Genomic DNA, 24771 nt, shown 5'->3' on the forward strand with positions numbered 1-24771 from the left:
TCTTCCATCTATAAAACCTAAGTCTCCTACAAAGCATAAAACAAACCATAAACGCACCAATTTCCAGAATATTTAACTCAAATTAAGCACATGCAAACCCCCAAAATACTAACAATTAAGCATAAATCACTTGTTCCAGAACTTCTTTCCTAAACTGTCTTCTATCTCCGCCGCCGGCAACTTCCCCGTTCCCGACGATGCCATCGGAACTTCTTAAAGATTTTTAAGAAATTAAAAATTACTAATACAATATATTATTGTGTTATGATTATGTTATAATTAATTTATTGGATTTAATTGATACAGAATTATAATGGTTGATTAATCTTAAATTTCAAATATTTTATATATATTGATTAAATATTTAAGAAAGAATAAATAAATAAATATCTTAAAGTCTATTTTAATCATAGATGTTACCAATATAAATATTTTAATAATATTATAAATATTTATTGAATAATTTATTTACATTTATCTGTATGACTAACAAATATAAGTATTTAAATGATAAAAAAAACACTAATACTTAAATTGGGGCAATATGAAAAATTATAACAAAAATATTTCATATAATCTTAAGTAGGCGAAAATAATAACAAACAAAAAAATAAAAACAAATAATTATTTCTAAAAATAGTAAGATTATTTTGACGGAAAAATATAACTTACTATTTATGTAAGTGGCTGAGCTTTTATATAAAAAAATAAAATAAATAAAAAATTAGATAGCAACCCTATATAAAATACAAAAAATAACGATTTCTTATCATTTGTAACTGTTTAACTAACTTCGGGATAGTGGGCCCAGCTGTAACTGCAAAACTAACTTGGGCTTAATGGGCTGAATATAAACGGGCTTTTCTGGCAGATTTTTATAAATAGTAAAGCCCATTACGCCTTTGTTTCATCCGCCCATTTTAAGATAGCCAGTAAAGTTGAAATTTGGAGTAACTTTAGCAACTCTCCTCCACCTTTCTCTCTCCTCCGCTCTCCGCCACCACCACCTCCTCCTCCTGCTGCCGTCACCGGCAGACGCAGAAAGCCAGGTAAAACTCCTTCTAGAGGATTAAACTCTAGAAGAACAAGGAAATCATTTGAAAACTTGATGCAGAAACTGATAAGTTCCATCAAAACCCTATCATCGCTACAATCGCTCAATTTTCCCTCAAATCTCTCGTCCACATCTTGTCGCTCTTTTCCTTTCCCGGCGCTCGTTCCACGCCTCCGATCTCGCAAATTCTCATCGACTCCTGGTGATTTTAGGACAATTCCGATGGCATCGTCGGGAACGGGGAAGTTGCCGGCGGCGGAGGAGATAGAAGACAGTTTAGGAAAGAAGTTCTGGAACAAGTTCAAAAAGGAGCGGACTGAAGCTCTGTACACTCCATTTATGATCAGTTTGGCTGCTGGAAATCTCAAGCTCGACACCTTCCGCGATTATATCGCGCAGGACGCGTATTTCCTGCGTGCCTTTGTGAAAGCGTTAGGAATCCTAACTATTATTTCATATGATGTACATTTTGTCTTCTGTTGTCTTTTATTCGATGAGTTTTATCAAATTTTTAAATAAGCATGTTCCAGCTGTGTGTTAATGTTTGTTACTTCGTATAAACTTCAAATGCCTGTTTTATGTGTTACCATTGTTGGAAATCATGCTTGTTTCTTATTCATTTCTTGAGTAAAAAGTTTTGGCTTAGTTTTGTTTTCTTGATGATTAACAATAAGTCTGTCCCTTAAAACAAACAATAAGCGTATTTCTTTGATATTATTATTATTAGGAAATGAGGACTGTCAAGTAGGGAGAGATTTGTAATATGGTTGATATTATTATTATTAGGAAACGAGGACTGTCAAGTAGGGAGAGATTTGTAATATGGTTGATGTGCAGAATATTTAGTCGTTACTTTAGTTGTTATTCTTGTTTAGAGGAATATTTCATTCTTTGGTGGGGAAAAATGGTGATTGATAGATTCTTTTAGCTTTCTTTCAAAAGATATAATGTTCCGTTTCTTTATTATTTTATTTTAATTTTTGCATCACAGGTTGTTAGAAGGTTTAGAAGGTTTTGAACTTAATATGGATATTCTCTGTTTGCTATAAGAAAACCAGTTCAGTGAAGATGATGCCATGTAATATTGATGAAAGCAAATTATGAAGACATTAACTTCAGAACATGCATGTGAAACCTATTTTAGAGGAATTTATTATAATATTTATAATAAATTCTAACTGTAATGTGATATAATTTCTAACTGTAAGGGGTCCAAGAAATATGGCTAAGAATTTTATCATCATCTCTTCTCAGCCCACATTGTTTTGTCAGCCCATCAGCTTGCTTATTGGTAGTCTAGAAAATTCATTATTGTAATTTTTCTGCAAATTGTATCTGATGATTTTTGGTTGTCAAATGCTAATGTAATAATTAACAGGTTATCTAATCCCATTCCCATGTCTAGGATAATATTTGGTGTTGATTTTGTCTGTTAATTTTCTTTTCTTACTTTTCTCCTTATGTTTACTTTGATTTATTGCATTTGCTAGATAAACATGTCCTCATGCTCAAGTTGGTATTCATGTGGCTGAACAGCATCCTAACCTAAAACTAAGACACAATGATATTTCTAATATTATTATTGAAAGGCTCTAGAAACAAAGATATAAATCCCGGGAGAGCCATATGCAACCTTGGAGAGCAATCATCACATGTAGCATTACCTAGCGCTTGTAATATAACTTGTTATCTAGGTAGAGCATTTTAATAGATGTAGACATAGATTTCAGAGATTCAGTGTGGGTTACTCTTTATGTAGTCTGTTGTTGTGGCATTGATATAAAGGTACAAGGTTTTTTCATTGACGGAAGAATTATGCATCAGGTATGAAATGGCTGAGGAATGTGCTGATGATGACGATGCAAAAGTTGGGATCAATGTACTGCGAAAAAGTGTTATTAAAGAACTGAAAATGCATGATTCATCTGGTGATGTAAGTATCAATAACACTGTGCAGCTGCATTCTTTGCTTTAAAGTTTTTTGTTTCTTGTTTGGAATGCTATATTTTCAATTAACATGTTGCAACTACAGATGTGATACCCTTGTCTTTATTTGTAAAATAGACCTTCTGAAAGAATGGGTAAATCTTTGTGCGTCTTTTTTCTGTTAGATCTTGGTGAAAAAGATCAGTAGAAACTTTTTGAGTATAAAATCATCAAGATACTGGATATGTCTTAATGGCGTCAAGGATTTAGTATTGTTGACTCATTTTCATCCTCTGGAATCTTCACTATTTATGTATCAGATCAGCAGCACATTGCTTATTATGCTATTTATTCCTATATATGGTGGATCCTTATCTTTCATTAAGAAAAGTAGAATAAAAAAGATTAGTCATGTGATTGGCTCTTTAGTTAACTAGGTCATACACTGTCTTGCCCCTTGTCATTGTTGGGTGAAATGCTAGATACTCAGAAACCTGACACAATAGCTTGTGGAATGTTTTATTTGCTAAGTTTAAAGAATCTAATCCAGCTGTTTTTCTTCTAATTAGACATTAGGTGCATCTTCATTCTGTAACTGTTTCCCTAACTGTTCTCCACATTGGCCTATGCAGATATGGGGTTTTGATTTGCCCAAAGACATTACTCCAAATGCTGCAACTGTTAAGTATACAGATTTTTTGTTGGCAACAGCCTCAGGAAAGGTTGACGGAATAAAAGCTCCTGGTAAACTGGCTACTCCTTTTGAGAAAACAAAGTTGGCAGCTTATACTATCGGTGCCATGACTCCTTGTATGAGGCTTTATGCCTTTCTGGGTAAGGAGTTGCAGGCACTTGTTACTCCCGATGAAGGTGTTCATCCGTACCAAAAGTGGATAGACAATTATTCCTCTGATGCTTTTCAGGTTTGTTAGCAATACCAGCTTTGCATTTAACTAAAGCAACACATATACTATGTCTCAGCAATTAAACCCCCCCCCCTCCCCGCTTTTCCTGTTTTAGACTGCAGCTGTGCAAACAGAGGACCTCTTGGAAATGTTGAGTGTGTCTTTGACTGGGGAAGAGCTTGATATAATTGGAAAGCTTTATCTTCAAGCTATGAAGCTCGAAATTGAGTTCTTTCTTGCCCAGCCACTTGCGCAGAAAATTGTTGTTCCTCTATCAAAAGAGCACAATCCAGCAGAAAATTGTCTCATGTTATTTTCAGATTTCGATTTGACATGCACTGTTGTGGACTCATCAGCAATTTTGGCGGAAATAGCAATTATAACAGCTCCAAAATCAGATCAAAATAAATCTGAAAATCAACTTGCTCGGATGTCCTCAGTAGATTTGAGAAAAACGTGGGGAGAACTTTCCAAGCAGTACACTGAAGAGTATGAACAGTGCATTGAAAGCATATTGCATTCTGATAAAGGTGAGTGTTATTATGGTTCTCTCATGATAATAAATGTGGTTAATCGTCTAGACCTGCAAATTAATTTGGAGTGTGGATGATAAATTTTTGTAATCGATTGTGCTTTGCAGAGGAAAAGTTCAATTATCAAGGGCTACGTACAGCACTTGAGCGCCTTTCAGATTTTGAGAAAAAAGCAAATTTGAGGGTGATTGAGTCTGGGGTATTGAAGGGTCTCAATGTTGACGACATTAAACGGGCAGGAGAACGACTCATCCTTCAAGATGGCTGTACCAATTTTTTCCAGAATGCTGTTAGGAATGAAAACTTAACCAAAAACATCAATATCCTTTCCTATTGCTGGTGTGGTGATCTGATCAGGTCTGCTTTTTCCTCAGGTAAGCTTTTATGAACTTTGGCTTAAATAACTTGTGTTGAGTGATTGAGTTATTGATCTGGCTATCACATTATGAAACATGTATATTGCATCCTTAAGTATTTATGCGTATTAAAGTGAATTTGTAAAACTTAAGCGTCGTCCTTACCTTTAGTTTAGGAATGTTCAACTTCTGATCGTGTGGATATGATTTAAGAGACCTTGAGTTTCAATTATGGTTTTACTTTCTTAAGTTCCTGTTTTGTGCTTATGGTCTTGTGTGAAAACTGAATTTGTACATGCTCGTAGCCTCGTACTTGAAGTGCTTTGTATTGTTTTGCATTGTCTAAGATTAGGATTGGGCATTACAAAGGTCTGCGTTTTCTTATTTTTCTTTGAGGGTCGAGGTATATTCTGGTGCACTAATTTGGTCTAACCTCATTCAGGTGGCTTAGAAGCTGTTACCATACATGCAAACGAGTTTGTCTATGAAAACTCATTATCCACAGGCGAGATTGTTAAGAAGGTTGAGTCCCCCATCGACAAAGTTCAAGCGTTTACCAAAATCTTGCAGAACTGCTGCAATGATAAGAAGATCCTGACGGTCTATATTGGAGATTCAGTGGGTGACTTGCTTTGCTTGCTTGAGGCAGACGTGGGAATCGTGATAGGTTCAAGTGCAAGCCTCAGAAGAGTGGGGAGTCACTTTGGTGTTTCTTTTGTTCCCCTTTTCCAATCTCTGGTCGCAAAACAAAAACAAGTGACAGATGAAAGCATGTCTGGTTGGAAGGGTCTTTCTGGAGTTCTTTACACAGTATCAAGCTGGGCAGAGATTCACTCTTTCGTACTGGGGTTGTAGAAGCTCTTGCTCTCGTATACGCGGCATCTAATGTTTTCGAGAGATGTCTATATAGGATATATACATACAAGCTTGGTGGCTGTTTTTGTTGCGGGCCACGCATATCATCAGCTTTGTTGCTCCCTTTGTTTTTACTACAGGGTCTTCAGCTCAACAATCTGTTCTCGCTTTCTTAGGTATCCATTCTAAACTGTAAATGCAATTCTTTTGGCTGGAGTTTTGCTTAAAAGCTTTCCCCCTCTTTACATTTTTCGTATCCGAAGCTTGATTTTCGCCTATCTCTGCCCATCAAGCCTTTGGTGTTTGTTGTTAGTATTGCAACATTCAAATGTAGTAGACATATATGTTTCACCATTTGTACCATGTTGCTATTCAAGTTTTGCATTGAATGGCATTTTGGAGTATTATCAGTTCTATGGTAAATTTTGTAGTTTTATGGTCATTTTATCTTTCTATGATTGTGTTGGATTATCATCGAATCATCAATTGTCGACTTTCGTCTTTACAATTTAGGGTTTAGGGTTTATATAGTTTGTTGTTGGCCATTCGATTGCACGTACGGGTGCCCCCTTCACCAGGGCCGGCCCTGAGGGCGGGCGGGCATGAGCGACGGCCCAGGGCCCCAAAAAATTGAGGGCCCAATTTTTTAATATATCTCATTAATTATAGTCTTTATGTATACTAAAAATATTAGATAACATAATTTATTGTCAAAAATTCAAAGTTCAATTTAAAATCAATTTCAAATTAATTTGATGATAATTTTGTAACATAATTTTAAGGGCCCAAAATTTTAAATATATCTCATTAATTATAGACTTTATATATACTAAAAAAAATATTAGGCAATATAACTTATTGTCAAATTTATACTCCCTCCGTCCGCGATATCGTTTCCACATTGTGGACGGCGCGGGTTTTAAGAAAAGTGGTGGATAGTAGTGGATATGTAGTGAGTGGAGTTTGGGTCCCACAATTGTTGTGAGTGGAAGTTTGTGGACCCTACTTCTATAAATGGAAGTGGAAACGATATCGCGGACGGACCGAAATGGCAAATGTGGAAACGATATTGCGGACGGAGGGAGTATTATATTAAAACTTCAAAGTTCAAATCGAAATATAAAATTATGCTGACAATTTAAATTTAAAATTGTTGAAAACGTATTTGAGATCGTCAATGTCCCTAGAGAGATTGAATGATTTGACAATATCTATATACATATATAAAAGCTCAATCACTTTCAAAAATAGTAAGTTAGTTTTCCTACCAAAAATCACCTTACTATTTTTAAAAATAATTTTTTCTTTCTATATTTTTTATCAATCTACTCTAGATAATAATAATAATAATAATAATAATAATAATAATAATAATAATAATAATAATAATATTCATACAAAAACATACTAAAAATTTAATAAATGTAAATCATATTAGAAATTCTATTTTTAAGTTATATATATATATATAAAATTATTTATCTACAAATTTATATTTTAAGCTAAAGAGTTCTAAAATGAAAAAATATAAATTTAATCTTAGTAACTGTATTAAATTGTTATAATAAAAACTTTAAATATAAAAATAATACTAAATAGTAAAAATATAAAAAAAAACAGAATAAAATAAACAAATTTTAAAATGTTATGATTCTTGATCATGACAAATTTTAAATTTCATCTTTGCTAGGTTGTATTTGTTAATTTTATCAAAATACAAATTTTAAAATTAAACTATATATTCATTAAATAATATATATATATATATATATATATATATATATATATATGCTATTAGTACTGTGTATATTTCAGTAAAAATTTTGTATAAGTTATTTTAATATAATGTGTATATATTATACCATCTTTAATTTTGTCATGTATGAACGAAATTAAAATTCAGGGCAAATTTCAGAATAAGCTAAAGTTTATGTATTTATATTGTAATTTTATATAATTGAAAAAAATAGCAAAATTAACTAATAGTTTGTGAATTTACAGTCAATTAACGCCTCAAAAAAATATATATTATGAAATGCAAATAAGTAAAAAGTAATTAAAAGTTCCAAAAATCCTTTCAAAACTAATAGAAACTTTGAAAGAAAAATATCTAGATATTTGGGTGGAAATTTTTTAAATAGATAATAATAATCGTTAGTTAAAAAGGTTTTGTCAAGATCTTGATCATTCATTTTATATCCTCCAATTATAAAATGGTTTTATCTTCATTTTAATGCTATTATCTTTATTAGAGCTATTTTATATAATAATATAAGTAACTTATAGAATTTTATTTTCTAAATATAATATTCTAAAAAATATATTTTTTTTACCGTGCATTGCACGAGAGTAATACTAGTTATGTATAGAAAAAGAGATTAAGAGATTTTAGATAACATGCAACTAAAAATGCTAGATGAAGTCATTTTTTATAAGTAATGGAAAATTTTATTTTTTAATATATTGAGGGCCCTTTTTTATAATTTTGCCCAGGGCCTCATTTTTCTCAAGACCGGCCCTGCCCTTCACCCCGGTGCAATCATCGTACAAAGAGTCTGGGGTTAGGGTTTAGGGTTTATGTTTTATCGAAGTTGTCCTTGGCCATTCGGTTCCATGGGAGTCGCCGAAGAGTGGGGAGTCACTTTGGTGTTTCTTTTGTTCCCCTTTTCCCATCTCTGGTCGCAAAACAAAAACAAGTGACGGATGAAAGCATGTCTGGTTGGAAGGGTCTTTCTGGAGTTCTTCATAGAAAAATAAAATGACCATAAAACTGCAAAATTTAGCATAGAACTGATAATACTCCAAAATGCCATTCAATGCAAAACTTGAATAGCAATAGGGTACAAGATGGTGAAACATATATGTCTACTACATTTGAATGTTGCAATACTAACAACAAACACCAAAGGCTTGATGGGCAGAGATAGGCGAAAATCAAGCTTCGGATACGAAAAATGTAAAGAGGGGGAAAGCTTTTAAGGAAAACTCCAGCCAAAAGAATTGCATTTACAGTTTAGAATGGATACTTAAGAAAGCGAGAATAGATTGCTGAGCTGAAGACCCTGTAGTAAAAACAAAGGGAGCAACAAAGCTGATGATATGCGTGGCCTGTTTTTGTTGCGGGCCACGCATATCATCAGCTTTGTTGCTCCTTTTGTTTTTACTACAGGGTCTTCAGCTCAGCAATCTGTTCTCGCTTTCTTAGGTATCCATTCTAAACTGCAATTCTTTTGGCTGGAGTTTTGCTTAAAAACTTTCCCCCTCTTTACATTTTTCGTATCAGAAGCTTGATTTTCGCCTATCTCTGCCCATCAAGCCTTTGGTGTTTGTTGTTAGTATTGCAACATTCAAATGTAGTTGACATATATGTTTCACCATCTTGTACCCTGTTGCTATTCAAGTTTTGCATTGAATGGCATTTTGGAGTATTATCAGTTCTATGCTAAATTTTGCAGTTTTATGCTCATTTTATCTTTCTATGATTGTGTTGGATTATCATTGAATCATCAGTTCTCGACTTTCGTCTTTATAATTTAGCGTTTAGGGTTTATATCGTTTGTCGTTGGCCATTCAATTGCACGTACGGGTGCCCCCTTCACCCCGGTGCAATCATCATACAATGAGTCTCGGGTTAGGGTTTATGTTTTATCAAAGTTGTCCTTGGCCATTCGGTTCCATGGGAGTCGCCCCCTTTAACCAGATGCAATCTCAAAAGGAGTTATTATTCTATTTAAATTAGACAATATGACAAAGATGGAGGAAAGTGAACAAGAGTTCCATTGTTGGATTGTTACTTTACTATTGTTCCTATCCAAAACAAACAAAATTGGATCCATTTATGATATGGTATCCACTTAGGCAAATCATTGTCGAGAAGAATTCATGATTCCACCACACCCCATAAGATCAAAGACAAAAACCCTCAAATCACGATTACTTTTCTTATTTATTTTATGCAATGCTTTTTGTGATTCTCGAAAAAAAAAAGTAGTTGATTGATGGAAATTTGAGTTCGACTGACTCTATGAGAGACTCCAATATTATTTTCTTTTGTTTGATTGAGATTCACAATCTATTATTTATTTTCTTACATCCGTACGAAAGGTGTCATTTTCTGCAATGACCCACAAAAGAAAATTGGAAAGAAAAAAAATAAAAAAAAAGTTGCAATGTGGCTCAGAGTTAATCCTATCTGGGTGGGTGGGTGGGATGGCTGTTAGTGACTATTAATTAAATGGTGTTGGAGACTTTTCTTTCTTTCATTGTTCTAAACAAAGTGGTGTTATTGGTTGATATATTTAGAAGTGATTAATTCAATATAATTTGTGACAAGGCACACACTAAGATAAGTAATTCGAGAATTTTGCTTTCACGTTAAGCACGGTTTTATCGTCTATCAAATACGTTGATTGATGGAATATATTTTCAAATATAAGAATATAATAAGAAATTAAAATTGCAAGATTCATGCATGCATGTCATAAACACTAACGGCGTACTATAATTTTAAAGATCGTGCGATGATAAACTCTAATTTGATACTTTTGACATTATGTACGAACAACTTTATTATTAGATCAATTCACACGCTCGAAACGTTAACCACTGTTCATATAGTCCAATACACGTACAGGCACACGTAAACGTATTTCTACTCCACCATAAGACATTAACCACTCTTCCGAAAGTCCAATATACGGACGCGCATAAACATAATTTTTTGTTGTTGAGCAAGTAATTTTACAAGATTGTGCAATGGTGGGCTTAAACTTAGAATCTTAATTACCTTCATATATTAATCGCTCTACTATAGTATATTTTGTGACAAGACATGTCATGTAATATATTTCATGTTGCACCTTTTACATTTTACTCCCTCCCGTCCACGAAAACCTATTCTTAGGGGAGATCAACAACATGTTTTTAAAAAAGTTAATTGTGTATTTAGTGAGTGGAGAAATGATCACCCATAAATTAAAAAAAAAAAATGAGGAAGTTAGTGAGAGAACGGGCCCCACAAATTAAAAGATGATGGGTCCATGAATGACAATATGTATAAATATGCGGGAATCTTAAAGTAATAGTCTTTGAAATTATCTTCAAAAAGGGGTTAAAACAAGTTTTCATGGACCGACGAAGATCTTTTTGGGCATTCCCTATATTTTGTTATTTTTCCTTTAAACATACATAAGTATAATAGTAATAATAACGAATAATATTTTCATAAATTATATAGTTCCAATACAATAATTACAAATAATTTAAGAATAGATACTTGTCGAGCTAGCTGTTTCTATTTGAGATAGTGTACAATGTGCATGCCCTAAATGTTATGTGTGTCCCGTCTTTTTTATGAGGTGGTCTTGGGTACACCCGGGTTGATTCGTACCCAAATCCTGATCCAAATCCGCATCCTGACTCAAATCGTGTAAATGACACTATTCGGTTATACAAACGACACTGTGTGTAATTGACATTATTCTGTTATACAAATGACACTGCGTATAAATGACACTATAGCATTGTAAATGATACTGTGTATAATTGACACTATTCAAAAATATAAATGACACTTCCTGTAATTGACACTATAATATTTTAAATGACACTATAACAGTTTAAAATGATACAATGTCATTTATATAATTGAATAGTATCAATTATAAGCAATATCATTTGTGTCATTTACACGATTTGGGTCGAGATGCGAGTTTGGATTAGCATGTGGGTCAGGATCTGGGTACGGGTCAACCCGGGTGTACAGGAGATTTTGTGCTTTTTTATTTCTCTATTCCCTTCTCTCTTTCATATATATTAGTATTAAATTTATAAAAGGGTTAAGGTACAAATGCACCCCTAAACAAGACACCCTTAGAGCGTATCCCTCCCCATTCTCGACGTTGGCCCAAATAAACCCCCAGAGTCCCTTAAAAGGGTACATTTAAACCCAGCGAGAAAACGGTCATTTTCTCACCGTTAACTCTTTTTTTTCTTTTTTTCTGAGTGGGCCCCCCTCCCTTTCACCCTCTCCGCAAAATCCTCTAGCTTCCACACCGCCGCCACTGCCCCTCCTCGTCCCAGCCACCGGCAGCCCGAACTACCTCAGACCCCACTTCGAGCTCGTCAAGCCCCGAGCTGAGCTCGTACGAAGCCGCGTGCCGCGCCAATCAACTCCATCGCCGTGGGAATCAGGAGGTCGTCAGAATCATCCTTGAAATAGCCGATCTGCTCTAGATGAATCACGAGGTCGTCAGAATCATCCACTTCATTCCAATCTATTTCGTCGATTTCCTCGCATCGGAGCCTTCTAGAATCTAGAAGAAGATCTCGAGGAGATCCTTGAAGTCGCCGAAGCCAACGAAGGCGGCGACGTCGCCGGCGAGGATTTTGGGGTGGTGTTGGTGTAGCCACAGCACGACGGCGTAGAAGCCTTGCCTGTCGGATTTACCGGTGCCTTTGACGCCGCGAAGGTTGCACACGAGCTTCTGCCGCTTCGGTTGTTGGTAGATTTTCGGTGGTCCGACGAGATCGGCGCCGACGGCCATGATTCTGAGATGAGGGCCCCATTCCAGAATTTTTTTTTAAAAAAAGGTTAATGGCGAGAAAACAGCCGTTTTTCTCGTTGGATTTAAATGTACCCTTTTTATGGACTCTGGGAATTTATTTGGGCCAACGTCGAGAATGGGGAGGGATACGCCGATACGCTCTAGGGGTGTCTTGTTTAGGGGTGCATTTGTACCTTAACCCTTTATAAAATTTATATTACAAAAAATAAAAATTTTGGGGTGGGCCGAAGCCCACACTAACCGTGGATATATCTATTATTTTATTGGATAATATCTGTCCAAGTAACGTGGGATATACAGCGACGTAGCACATCAAAATCAAATAGAAAAACTGAAACCATGCATCTTTAGGGATCTATGGAATTCTTATCCAAACTATAGCCCAATTTAACCATAGTCCTAGCTTAGTAGTACTAGTATCTTTTAACCTAAAATTCTTGATTAATTTTGTTAAAAAACTCTCAAAGCCGCCCCCATCATTATCTTTGATTGTTCTCTCTAAGCTAGTGTTTGGCCAGTTGATTTTTCTAATCATTCTTAGTTTAATTAATCCCCATTTAAATTAGGGTTTGACCAACAATTTTTCATGGGCTTTCCTCATATTCCCACTTCCAATCTGAGGAAAGCTTCTCTTGCACTTGTACAAAGTAAAAATTATTTAACGTTGTAGGCCCCCTTACTTATATTATTATTGTTATAATTATTACTACTATTATTTATTTATTTCCCTATCTTTGTACCTGTCGACCTTTGTTTATTTCCCTATGTACTAAGCAAAATCATTCTCCCATATTATAAGTACCTATATCCACTCCTTCCAAACCTCTCACCTCTCTCTCTCTTTCTCTCCTTCTTCTTCTTAACATTTTTCAGGTGGAAGAGATGACGGAGACGGCGCCGTCGAGGCGGTTTCGTGGGCATTGCTTAAGTGGGGATGAGGAGACACAAGTATGCAACATGTTACATGTGAAGCAATTGCCTCCAAGGGGTTGAGGTTTTTTTCTTGAATGAAGAGAGAAAAAATGCAACTTCTAGGCAAGTCTGATGCTTGGCTTCAATTTACAGTTTCTTGGCTTTTTTCAAAACCTAAGTTTGTCTCTGTTTTTTAAATTTTCTTTTCCAATGGCTAGTTGGGATTGGCCAAACAAGGTGGGAGAATAAAAATGGGATTTTGGAATCTTTTTGACAATTATTTTATGTGTAGTTGGTCCGAAAGATTCCCAAGATTGACATTTTCTCTCTGTTCTTTTCAACATAAAAATCCAATCTTTCTTTTCTTCTTTTTCATTGACAGATTAATTTTTATTGGAGTTCTTGTGTTTCTGATTAACTTTGTTGTAGGTTGAATTCTCCTTGTAATAATCCTAGTTTTAGATTCGTGGATCATTTGATTTGGTATGGTGTTTTTGCTAATCATATGTGGCGTTAATTAGTTGAAATTTTGTGGGTTGAATGAGTTCATGAATAAAACTTTGTTGAGACTTAGTTTTTTTTTTTATTGAAGAAAATGAACATAAAGTAGCAATTATTTAAGAAAAAAGGAAGCACAAATGCAACCAACATTGCACATGCAAAGCTAAAGGACTTTGGCCCCAGCAATTATATATACACACACACACACACAGCTGAGTACATATATAGACACACACATATATATACGTAGGGTTTAAGATATACTCCCTCCGTCCACGAAATGAGTACTCATTTGTGGACGACACGAGTTTTAAGAAATGTATGGAGTGTAGTGTGAATAGTTTAAGGGTCCCACTTTTTTAGAGTATTAATTAAAGGGTTGTGTGGGGTACACTTGCCAAAAAGGGAAATGGGTACTCATTTCGTGGACGGACGAAAAAGGAAATATGGGTACTCATTTCGTGGACGGAGAGAGTATATATATTACCATACCATAGCCCTTTTCTCTTTTGATTATTTTATGCAACATATGAGCTTTATATATTAAAAATTGGTTATCTTTTTATTTTTGTATGTTACATGTGATAATCGCACAAGCTGCTAGCTAGTTCAAAATGGAGTATTCATTATTCCATCACTAATTAAAAAATATTAATTAAATGAAGGCAACATATATATTACTCCATATACAAGTGAAGTGACTGATAATTGCAATTGGTTTTTCTTAATTCTATTAAAAATAGGTCGTGAATTTGATTCACACTATGATGTTAATTAGATTAATTACTAGTGAATTATTTCTTTCTCAAGGTATTCCAATTACGTTTTCAATTCTTACATAGCAATTAATCACGCGATTACTAGAAGTTAATTATTTTTTTTTAAAGACAATAAAATTTGTTAATTAGGTAAGGCGTGATCTCATGATGACAAATTGACAATAATTGATGAGACATATCTATAATAATGTGAAATAATTAATTGCGTGACCGAATTTCTTCACTATAGTTAATATATAGTTATGTCTTGCTTTGAAATTTCAATGAGCACTAAAAAGGGTCCCTAACAACTTATATGATTTTTTGAAAATATTTAATTTTCCCATGCTCCACCTAGCTAATTAGAGGGTTAACTAATAAGGACGCCAACTAATTAACAATCCTTATACATTAAATTAGTTAGGTTTAAGATATGATGAATCAATGAACGATATCGATCACCTAATTAAGATGTAAGTACTGATGGCGATTTTCTTTTTGTTTTTTAATTTCTTAACTATTAGCAAATTTATATTGTATAAATATAAACTCGTTCAATAATCCAAAATATTTAGTCATATAGATCATTCAAAGGGTTAATGAGTTGTAAATCCATAAATTATTAGTGAATTTTGACTTTTCTCATATCTATGAAATTAATGAATAAATACACAATTTTGATTATTTTTTAAATTTTCCTAATTAATATTCTGGTCAAATCGAAACTAACAATCATCCATTTTTTTTAAAACCCTGAATTCAATCTTTAAAAATTTTAGCCACCACATCTAAAAGTTTCGATGTAACAGCAGCTTCAATTTAACTAAAATTTTGAAAATCATTTATTCATCGACTTTATATATTATTGAAAAAGTACTCCATCCGTTCCATTACAGATATCTCATTACTTTTGGCCCAGCACGAAGATTAAGAAATACGTAATTAGTAGATAAAGTGAATTGATGGAAATTATTTAAATATTAGGTATAGAGAGGGAATATATTGTCAAAAAAGAAATGAAACATCTCATTATGAAAAGTGAGACATTTGTAATGGAACGAAAAGAGTTAAGAGCATCCACATTGGTGTTACATGATAGCTTACTTTATGGGAGGGACCACATGGTGTAAAGAGGCTGTATTGGGGTTACATGATAGCCTACATGATTTTTTTAGTTTTGATTTTTTTATTTTTCATTTTTCATTTAGGTTTAATTGCATAAATTTAAATCACACAATTTACTTAAAATTTAAATTGCATTAATTTTGAAATCCTAAAAATTACATAAAACTTAATAAAATAAAAACAAATCCTACAAATAACTATTTCGGCCCTAGAGGTTCGAAACGTGCCCAAACATGCTCCATCAAATCATATTGGAGCGCGGCATGCAACTGCCTATCTCGGAGAAGGGTATCTCTTTGCACATATTCCTCGAAGGAAACTACGGTTGCTCGACCACTCTCCGTCGAGTCACTGCTAGACGCCCCATGTCCCGCGTCGTCATCTCTCTAATTGGTGGCTGCTTCACCTTCGTGCTCCACAATCATGTTGTGGAGAATGATGCAACACAACATGATGTCTCGGAGGTGTTCCAGGTACCAATTACGCGCGGGACTGCGAATGATTCCCCACCGAGCTTGAAGGACTCCAAAGGCACGTTCGACATCCTTTCGTGCCGATTCTTGCATCTTCTTGAATCTCGCCTCCTTCTGATTTGTCGCCATCGGTGGACTCTTGACGAAGCAACACCACTCCGGATATATGCCGTCGCACAAGTAGTAGCCCATCTGGTAGTAGCGATGGTTCGCCTGAAAGAGCACAGGTGGGTAGGGATGGCAGTGGATCTTGGACCCGGTCTAGATCCGTGGATCCAGATCTATTTTTACGAATCTGGATCTCAATTTTTTGGACCTGACAGATCTGGATCTGAATCTGGATCTCAATTTTGAAAACGGATCTGGATCTGGATCTTGAAATTTTAGATCCGGATCCGGCCCAGATCCGACCTGTGGATCCATTTTATTTTATATATATTTTTTATATTTTATATTTAGTTTACTAATAATATTAACTAAATTAAAAATAACAAATAAATTATATTCAAAAGAATAAAAACTAAAAGTAATTAGATAAAAGTATTTTGTGTTATATTTTTCATGATGGAAATTAGATGTTGTTGATTTTGTGAAATTTTTTTAATTTAATTTAAAAATAGTAGATCCATGGATCTGGACCCGTGGACCCGCGGATCTGACGGATCTGGATCCAAAATTTTCAGATCCACGGATCTGGATCTGGATCTGGTATATGAAAACGGATCTGGATCTGGTATTGGCCAGACCCGGTCTAGATCCGGCCTGTTGCCATCCCTACCGGTGGGGCCGTTCCATCCAACACGTCGGCGAAGAGAGGCGACTGGTTGAGAACGTTGATGTCGTTGTTCGAACCAGCGACACCAAAAAAGGCATGCCAAATCCACAGATCGTGGGATGCAACGGCCTCCAAGATCAAGGTTGGCTCCCCTTGATCACCACGTGTATATGCGCCGTGCCACGCCTTTGGGCAATTCTTCCATCCCCAATGCATACAATCAAAACTCCCGAGCATCCCAGAAAATCATGTCGCACCTCGTGCATCTGAGTAAGACTCCCGAGCATCCCAGGAAATCCATGGGCTCCGAAAGCCCGAATGACAGCCTTGCAGAACTTCTTGAGGCATACACGCCCGGTAGAGTCGGCAACTTTGAGATACTCGTCAAAAGTATCCGCGCTGACGCCGGTGGCTAATTGGCGAATAGCCGACGTGCATTTCTGCAAAGGGGTGAGAGAGTCCCGACCTATTGCATCAGTGGTCATATGGAAGTAAGTATCTTCACTTTGAACAGCCTCGACAATGCGCAAGAACAGCTCCTTCTGCATAAGAAAATGCCATCAGAAAAATGTAGGTCCGTACATCAGATTGTCGTTGAAGTAGTCTTGCATAAGACGTAGATGGGCATCCTCACGATCACGGTGGACGTAAGACCGGGGACGTTTAACACGTCCCAGCTCTGGCACCGATTAGGTGTAGATTTGAGCAAGCAATTGTGTCTGCAACTCTATCTCCTCTATGATCGCGTGAGCTACACCGTCGGATGAATCAGACGAAGAACTATGGTCGAATTCCGCCATTGTCGGAAGAAGAAATAAGAAAAGGCTTGAAAGGTGTAGATTGAAATAGGAGAATTGTGGAGTGAAAGTGAGGAAAAAGAAGGTGGAAAAGAGAATATAAAGAGAAGAAGAAAAAAAATCGAACGGTCAAATTTGCACGCAAACCGAGACTATCAAAGCTGCCTTCAAATTCAAAATTCAAAAAATCGAATTTTCTAATTTTTTTTAATGGCGCGTGTTTCACACACGCTTTTCATCAACGGTCAAATGGACTACACGTTAGAACGTGTAGCCCTCGTGTAGACAAGGACTGCATCACCTTACACGATAGCGGCCTTACACGAGTAGGCCGCATCGTGTAAGCGATGTGGATGCTCTAATTAACTAATAATTTATGAATTTATAGTCAATTAACCTTATTTCTTAACCTAACTATCTATGAAAATTTATAATGTAGTGTAAGAATCCAAATTGAAAAGAGTATAAGAATCCTAATTGTGAATTAATTTTCTATTGGTTTGTGAGTCATGGATGAGTCAGCAAGAAGATTATAAAAATAATTTATGAGTGGTGAATTAGTTGAGATGGCAGTTCACAAATATGGATGGATTAATTGGCTTTTTAGGTGGCGCCTCCAACAGTAAATTCCACTAATCAAATTCCACACATTGTAACTTTTTTGGCCTAATCTTTGCTTTATGTGTTGCATGTCTTTGTTTTTAGCTAATTTGCACTTGCCACGTGTCCCTCGCCAATTCAAGTCAATCAAAAAGTTTTGGAAATTCATCCATTCATAACTACAGACAGTTAAAGAGAAAAAAAATGTGTGGATGAAATTATATTTTTATATTTGAAAATAAATTTAAACAATTGAAATTTCAAATTTATATATAAAAATTGGAACAAAAAAATACAACCCAAAAATAAAAAATAAAAATGTCCTAACAATCGTGGGGTTTAGCTTGAGGCTTGGTTTCGTCTCCGCTCAACTATACTAGTTAGATTATCTTAGAGCTGTCAAATTGTATGTAGTGGTGAGCATTTAAATTCCGGATCAGATTTTTGTCTAGTTTGATTTGATCTGAAAATTCGAATTTTGAAAAAAATAAATCCAATTCGAATCATAATATTTGAAAATTCGAATTTGAAAATCCAAAAATTTTCGGATCAAATCCAATTCGAACCAAAAAATCTAGAGTTAAAAAAAATCTAAAAAATCTGAAATATATACCAAACTAACCAATTAGACAATTATAATCGGATTAAAATTCTAAGTAATAAATCATTCATACAATCAAACAAGAAAATAGTATATATATATATATATATATATATATATATATATATATAATATTATAAAAATTATAAATATAATTCAAATTTTGAATTTTAAATATATCAATCTGATTCGATTCGAAAATCTAAAATCTATCTTAAATATATCTGATTCAATTCAAAAATTCGAACTAAATTTTAAATTTCAATTTTGATTCGAATTGAATATTCAAATTTTGAATACTTTGCTCACCGCTAATGGTGCGGATCGGGAATGCAGAACATTCCATGGCCACGGGGCCAAATTGGTCGAAAATAATTTAGATTTTGCTGCAAATAAACAAGTGAAATGCAATAAATGAATATTCCTCAATCCTCAGCCCAGCCCAACATGAGCCACCATGCAAAAAAATAACTCAAGAATGTTGCTATAAAGATTCAAACCAAGAACCTTTTATGTGGAATGTTGTTGAAGTGACCAATATAGCTAGCTATATTGAATTTTGCATGATATAAACTTGAAATATAAATATAAATATAAAGACTCCTGGTTTGAAATGCAATGTATGCATATTCCTCAGCCCAGCCCAACTTGTAGAAATATTTAGTCCCAAATTTTTCCAGTCCAACCCAATTTTAATATTGGATATATTAGGCAACTTTTAGCTGCTCTGATAATGCCTAAGGCCAAAGGTCTTAGATTCGAGTCCCCTGTGGCGGAACATTTAAATTTCTTTATTTAATACTGTTAATTTATTAAAATAATAATAATAATAACCACACTCAACTACACGTGTGTGTGTGTGTGTATTTTGTAATTTGAGATCCTTTTGTTATATATGTGTTGGGTGGAACACAACTTGTTTAATAATTCATTTAGGTTTCTAAAGAGGGGTTTTTTTCTAAAAAAGTATCTTCAAAGAATTGTAATACGCTTTGCTCCAACTAATAGATAGTTAACCCTTCCATAAATCTAGTTATAACTTGTAAATAGTAATTAGAAAGTTGAAGTATACTTAAGTAAAGAAAGACATTTAATAACCGTAATATGATGAACTCGAAATCTAGGACCTCAGGTTTTGGACATTAACCATCTACTGCGAGGCCAACACACGCACATCTTATTTAATTTATTTTTTGAATAAATTACATAAGTAAATAATTTTTTTTTATTAAAGATCGCAACTCCAACTATAAAATTGATTGTTTGAGTTATTTACAAGAGGAAATGAGAAATTATAATTTCTTCTTAAAATAGAAAGATAAACCTTATAAATCAAAGCCCTATATGTGAGGTCGGGCCCAATAGACTTGTTATTTCAACGGCAGAGGGTAAAGAAAATAAAATTGGAAGAGCGCAAAAAAGTTGGAAAAAATAAATAAATGAACTTCAGAAAATTGGTGATGAGGGCTAAAAAGTTGGAAAATAAATAAATAAAAGAACTTTAGAAAATTAGTGACTGGAAGAATATGTAATCTTATACTATAGTCTTACTTATTTTCAGTACTATCAAGTATGATTAAGATTCTCTCTCTCGCCCCCAATTTATTTTAAAAACGATGTACGTGTGGTCATTTTCAAAAGAGAAACTTCATAAACACAAATTTTAGCTACTGATTTGAAAAACACAAAATTTAATTATTTTTTACGTTATAAAACTGTTTTGCCCTTAATTAGGATGAACTGAATTCGGATTTGTGCGCGGATTAGGTACACTTGGCACTATTAGTACTAAAAGTACCAATAGAAAAAAAAATTAATTAGTACACTTGGCACTGTTAGTGCCAATAGTGCCATATACGAATTATACTAGTAACCATATTAGTATCAATAGTATCATATACTTGTGCTGATACTTGTCTTATATAAATAAGTGCAGTTATATGGCTATTTTGAACACTTTCTTGTAGGGTTTAGATTCTCCATTTAGGGTTTACATTATCCATTTAGAGTTTAGATTCTTCATTTAGGGTTAAATCATTAAATGATACTTTTGGCACTAATATTACCATTTGTGCCAAAAGTACCAATTTACTTTAAAAAAAAAATTGTTGGTACTTTTAGCATTAATATTGTCATTTGTGCCAAAAGTACAATTTTTTTTTTCTGTTGGTACTTTTGGCACTAAATAGTGCCAAGTGTACCTAATTTGCGCGCTAACTCGAATCCGATCCGTCATAATTAAGGGCAAAATAGTCTTAAAACGTAAAAAGATATCTAAAATTTGTGTTTTTTAAATGAATGGCTAAATATTGTGTTTAATTGTTCAAAATGATTATCTCAAAATGAGACTCTTTATTTTATGCCAAACAATCATGGTGATTCTTCTCTTGAATGTTCTTGATAAATTCTAAGCCTCTGAAGTTTGTTTTTGCTAAAGAAACAAAAAGAGGAAAAACAAAAGGAGAGAAAACCACCCAATTAAGTACCAATTATTATCTTAATCGTAAAACTTAATTATATATATACACAAAACAATGACATAATTATAGATAATTTTTTCTTGGTAGCCCAAGTCTTAATAGGGAAATACTAACAAAAAGCGACACTTTTTGAAATTAAAAGGGTACATGAACTCCATTAAAATGACTAAAGAATCTAAAAAATATAATAAAATAGTATTCATTATTTGTACCTCTCATGTAAATCTGGATATTTAATCCATGCATCCCTAATGATGAAATATGAAATTTGATGTGTTGTTACATTTAAGCATGTGGACACCTCATGTAGACTCATAAGTAGATCCTTCTTTACGCTATATATATTTTTTTATTATTATTATATGCTATCATTGAGTTTTTATATAATGAAAGGTCGATCTTTTTTACTTCTTTTAGGTATTTTTAGATTTTTTTTATAAATACTTATCATGTGAAGGCATTACTTTGGTTAAGAGATAATATAAATGAGAAATTATTCTTGGACATGCCAATATATAATCATAGGTATTCAACTTGAGATCGATTGACAATAATAATAATAATGCTGATTGTAATGTAATTACAATTTTACCCTTATTTGCTACCAATTTGTGCAATGGATCATATATAGTTCAAAACTAGAATATGGCACCATATGAATTTAAACCTTGAGCTATGATGATTATATATAGTTCAAAATAGGCAATTGTGCCATTATTATTATGAAATTTACAAAACTAGAATATGGCACCATATGAATTTAAACCTTGAGCTATGATGATTATATAGTTCAAAATAGGCAATTGTCACCATTATTATTATGAAATTTATAATGTTTTTATTTAGGTATATATATATATAGGGGAGGGCGCTAAAATAAAAACACTTCTTAAAATATAAAATATAAACAATTTTCAGCCCTTAGATCATCAAGATCTACGGTTGATTCGTAACCCTGTTGGATGAATTCTTGGTCCTGAGTTCGAATTCCAAAGGTAGCAAAAATTTATTTTTCACAATTCGTAACCATGTTGGATGAATTCATACGTGTTCTACATAAAATTCGTATATTAAAAAATGTTTTTATTTTTTTGAAGAAGTGTTTTCACGGTGGCCCTTCCCTATATATATATATAGGAGAGGGATATAATAAAAACACATTTTATTGTATAAAATAGGAACCATTTTCAGCCCTTAGATCATTAAGATCTTTTGTTGGTCAGAGAAAAATATTTAATTATAACAACTGGTACCAGAGATACCAAAAGAGTCAATTACAGAGAATACATGAAATCTCATTTGAACACCAAGCAGGAAAGGATGACTCCCAAGCAAAAATTACAAAATTTTTGTTCCAACTCCACATTCTAGCTTTGATTTCCATGGTACGTAGTGCTTTTGATCTCCCACACCTTGTCTTCAAATCTGCTTTCGTTCCTTCGTCTCCATAGAATCCAAGTCATGCAGATCCATAGAGCCTTCAAAAACTTTCAGTACTTCTTCTCTTTTCCCAAATGTGTAAACGAGATGAAGTGATCATCAATACCTTGCGATCGAGCCGCGCAAAAACCGATCCAGCTCTGGATGTCGTCCCACACCGCGTCGGCCTTCGGACAAAGGAGAAACATATGGTTGATTCATCACCTTGTTGGATGAATTCATGGTCCTGGGTTGGAATCCCATAGGTAGCAAAAAAATTATTTTTCGCAATTCATGCCTTTATACAGTGAATTTATACGTGTTCTACATAAAATTCATACATTTTTACTGGTTTGTAGTTTTTATTTTAAGAGTTTTACTGTAGCCTTTCCCATATATATATATATATATATATATATAAATTATGTGTTCTACATAAAATTCATATATTTGTACTGGTTTGTATATATAAAAATCAAGTACAATCTTCATTATCAACACCAACTTTTAACATGTTAAAAAAAACACGAACTTTTAACCTTTTTTTTACGCGAATTGGAATTTTGTTTTAGGTTTTTCCTTTAATTCGGTTAATCGACCAGTTAGCCTGAATTTACAGTTAACTTGGAATTTATTTGATTTGTTTGCCAAAAAAAAAAGAGAATATATAGTTTGGGGCGAGTCTCTAACGAAAAATCCGTGGGAGTATTAAAGTTGTCATAATTGAAAGTGATTCAAAGTACATGAATATTTATATATATACCCTTTAGAACCAGATCAAATACAAATTTATTTTAAAATATAAATTAAGAACTATTTTCAGCCATTTAATTGTGAATTTTTACGGTGAATTCATCACTTTTATTTTTTCAAATTTACATTTTTCACCGTGAATTCATCATGTTTCACATGTAATGATCGAATTTATCATGTTTCACATTTCGTAATTTATAATGTTCAATAACCGTACCATGTATTTATAAGATTGTGAAGAGGGGCAAATACGTAAAATCAATTATCTATAGAAGAAGGTGCAGGTGTAGCTTCAATTCACATGGTGTCCAGCCCCTTTTCGACTTTTAGTGTTTGTTTATTTATTTGCAACTATATATCAATAAATTAAATTTTGTACTGTTTTCATAGTTTTAAATTCATGCAAAGATTCAATGTTACAGATGGGGTGCATGTTCTTTTTCCAAGTGATGATAGTCTATATTATCGCAAATGGGGGGGGGGGGGGGGGGGGGGTAGGGGGAGGGGATAATGCATTTGCGTTGCGTTGCACACTCATCATGAATCATTGATATGGTTTTAATTTTTTCTATTTTAATTATAATAAATACAATTCAAATCCTATTTACACTCGTAAAGTATTAATAATATCGATCGAATTCATGAATTGTCAATTTCAATGTCTACATTCTATCAAGTGGCCAACGTGTGCATGGAAAAGAGAGAGTAAATAGTGTTCATTGTTGAAAGATTGTGACAATGAAAGTTTTTAAGGATTATAAATATTCTTTATATTATATACTTAAAAAAAAATGGTTATGTATGCTGTGAGTTCTCTTTTGTTTCATTTTCTAGGAAAATAGTTGCAACTACAATCTCCTTCTTTTTTACTACATTTTCAATATTGTTGAATTTTGGAATCAAATTTAATTGTTTTATATTACATATGATTAAACTTTGAGAAATTTCCCAACCATATATCATAACTCTGCATATTTAGTTCATACATGAAGTATTATGCCCAATTATATGTAGGAGATATATAACTATGATATATGAGCAACTTTGCTAAGATAATTCTAAGTGCTACAAAAATATTACTCTCTTCGTCTGAAAATTGTATCAAATTTTCTATTTTTCGTCTATCCTTTAAAAATGTATCACGTCTATTTTGGGACATGACCTCACACAACTTTTTAATTTTTTATCCATTAAAAATACCACATCTAAAAAGTGATACATTTATCAGGATGAATTATTTATTTTATTTCAACATTTTTTTTACCAAGAGCATAATTAGATAAAATAAAGGAAATAGAGAATTAAATTACAAACTAACACTTGGACATTGCAACTATAAATGGGTTATTTAAGATGTAAAATATTTGCAACAAAAAAAAATG

The 24771-nt window shown here is 33.6% G+C and overlaps 1 protein-coding gene across 2 annotated transcripts; it reads left to right on the forward strand.

Moving 5' to 3' along the window:
- The first annotated feature begins 905 nt into the window (after positions 1-905).
- On the forward strand, positions 906-6068 carry LOC131017217 (bifunctional TH2 protein, mitochondrial-like). 2 transcript variants are annotated; one of them, XM_057945955.1, is made up of 7 exons: positions 910-1049; positions 1267-1485; positions 2879-2987; positions 3613-3903; positions 4001-4415; positions 4526-4792; positions 5217-6068. In XM_057945955.1, exons 2-7 carry the CDS (start codon positions 1277-1279, stop codon positions 5627-5629), a joined length of 1704 nt encoding a protein of 567 aa, XP_057801938.1. In that variant the 5' UTR covers positions 910-1049; positions 1267-1276; the 3' UTR covers positions 5630-6068. The 2 variants fall into 2 exon arrangements, with proteins under 2 accessions (XP_057801937.1, XP_057801938.1); XM_057945954.1 differs by having other exon boundaries at positions 906-1485.
- The last annotated feature ends 18703 nt before the right edge of the window (positions 6069-24771 follow it).

The sequence above is a fragment of the Salvia miltiorrhiza genome, chromosome 3, assembly GCF_028751815.1.
Source record: "Salvia miltiorrhiza cultivar Shanhuang (shh) chromosome 3, IMPLAD_Smil_shh, whole genome shotgun sequence".
In the NCBI taxonomy this organism is placed as follows: Eukaryota; Viridiplantae; Streptophyta; class Magnoliopsida; order Lamiales; family Lamiaceae; genus Salvia; species Salvia miltiorrhiza.